At 73.1% G+C, this 797-nt stretch overlaps 1 protein-coding gene across 1 annotated transcript in view; it reads left to right on the top strand.

Annotated features, from left to right (window-relative positions):
* Positions 1-96: 96 nt before the first annotated feature.
* MNEG_13843 (hypothetical protein) overlaps positions 97-797 on the top strand; it is a gene marked incomplete at both ends in the record, with an annotated part of 2,226 nt that continues 1,525 nt past the window's right edge. The window contains 2 exons of the mRNA XM_014037685.1: positions 97-149; positions 336-776. Of these exons, the coding sequence (XP_013893139.1) occupies positions 97-149; positions 336-776 (494 nt within the window). The remainder of the gene's footprint in view (positions 150-335; positions 777-797) is intronic.

The following is a 797-nucleotide window of genomic DNA, read 5'->3' as shown; positions in this document are numbered from 1 at the left end:
GTCGGCGCGCCGGGCCCGCTCCCGGGCGCGGCGGCGGCGGCGGTCGCGGCGGCCGCGGCGGCGGGGCTGGGGCTGCCGCCGCACCTGGCTCTCCATATGCGCGGCCTGTTTGGGCCGCCGGGCGCCCTGGGCGCCCTGCAGCACAGCGGGTGAGCATACAGCGCGCCCGGGCCGCCGCACTCTGCTTTGTCCTTGGCCCCACGCTCTCAAAGCAGCGCACTGCCAAGCCGGGGCGTCGTGCATAAGGCTGAGAGTGAAGGTGGGTCGTCCTTGGCGGCACGCAACGGCCGTTCATCAATTACGTTCCCACGTGTTTGTCCTTTTTTCGCACCTAGGTACCCTGGGGCGCCCGACGCCCTCGCCGCGGCGGCCGCCAGCAAGCAGCTGTCTGGCCTGCTGTCCGCCATGGCGCAGCAGCACCTGCAGCAGCAGCAGCACATGCAGCAGCAGCAGTACCACCAGCAGGCGGCGGTGGCCGCGCAGCAGCAGCAGCAGCAGCAGCCGCACCACTTCCAACACCAACACGCTCCCGCACAGACGCCGCCGCAGCAGCAGCCGCAGCAGCAGCAGCAGCAACAGTACCACCAGCAGGCGGCGGCTGCCGCTCAACAGCAGCAGCAGCAGCAGCAGCAGCACCACCAGCACGACAGCCGCGGCAGCTTCTCAGGGTCTGCCGGCAGCCTCGAGCCGGACGGCGGCGGGGCCGGCCACGATAAGCGCGTGCCGGGCGGCTATGGGGCCGCTGCGGCACCGCCGCCGCTGGCCCCGCCGCCGGCGTTCGGCGTGGGCGAGGCGGG

The sequence above is a fragment of the Monoraphidium neglectum genome (assembly GCF_000611645.1).
Source record: "Monoraphidium neglectum strain SAG 48.87 unplaced genomic scaffold scaffold04085, whole genome shotgun sequence".
Lineage (NCBI taxonomy): Eukaryota > Viridiplantae > Chlorophyta > Chlorophyceae > Sphaeropleales > Selenastraceae > Monoraphidium > Monoraphidium neglectum.
The sequence above is the reverse complement of the archived record's forward strand: the minus strand, read 5'-3'. Positions and strand labels throughout refer to the sequence as shown.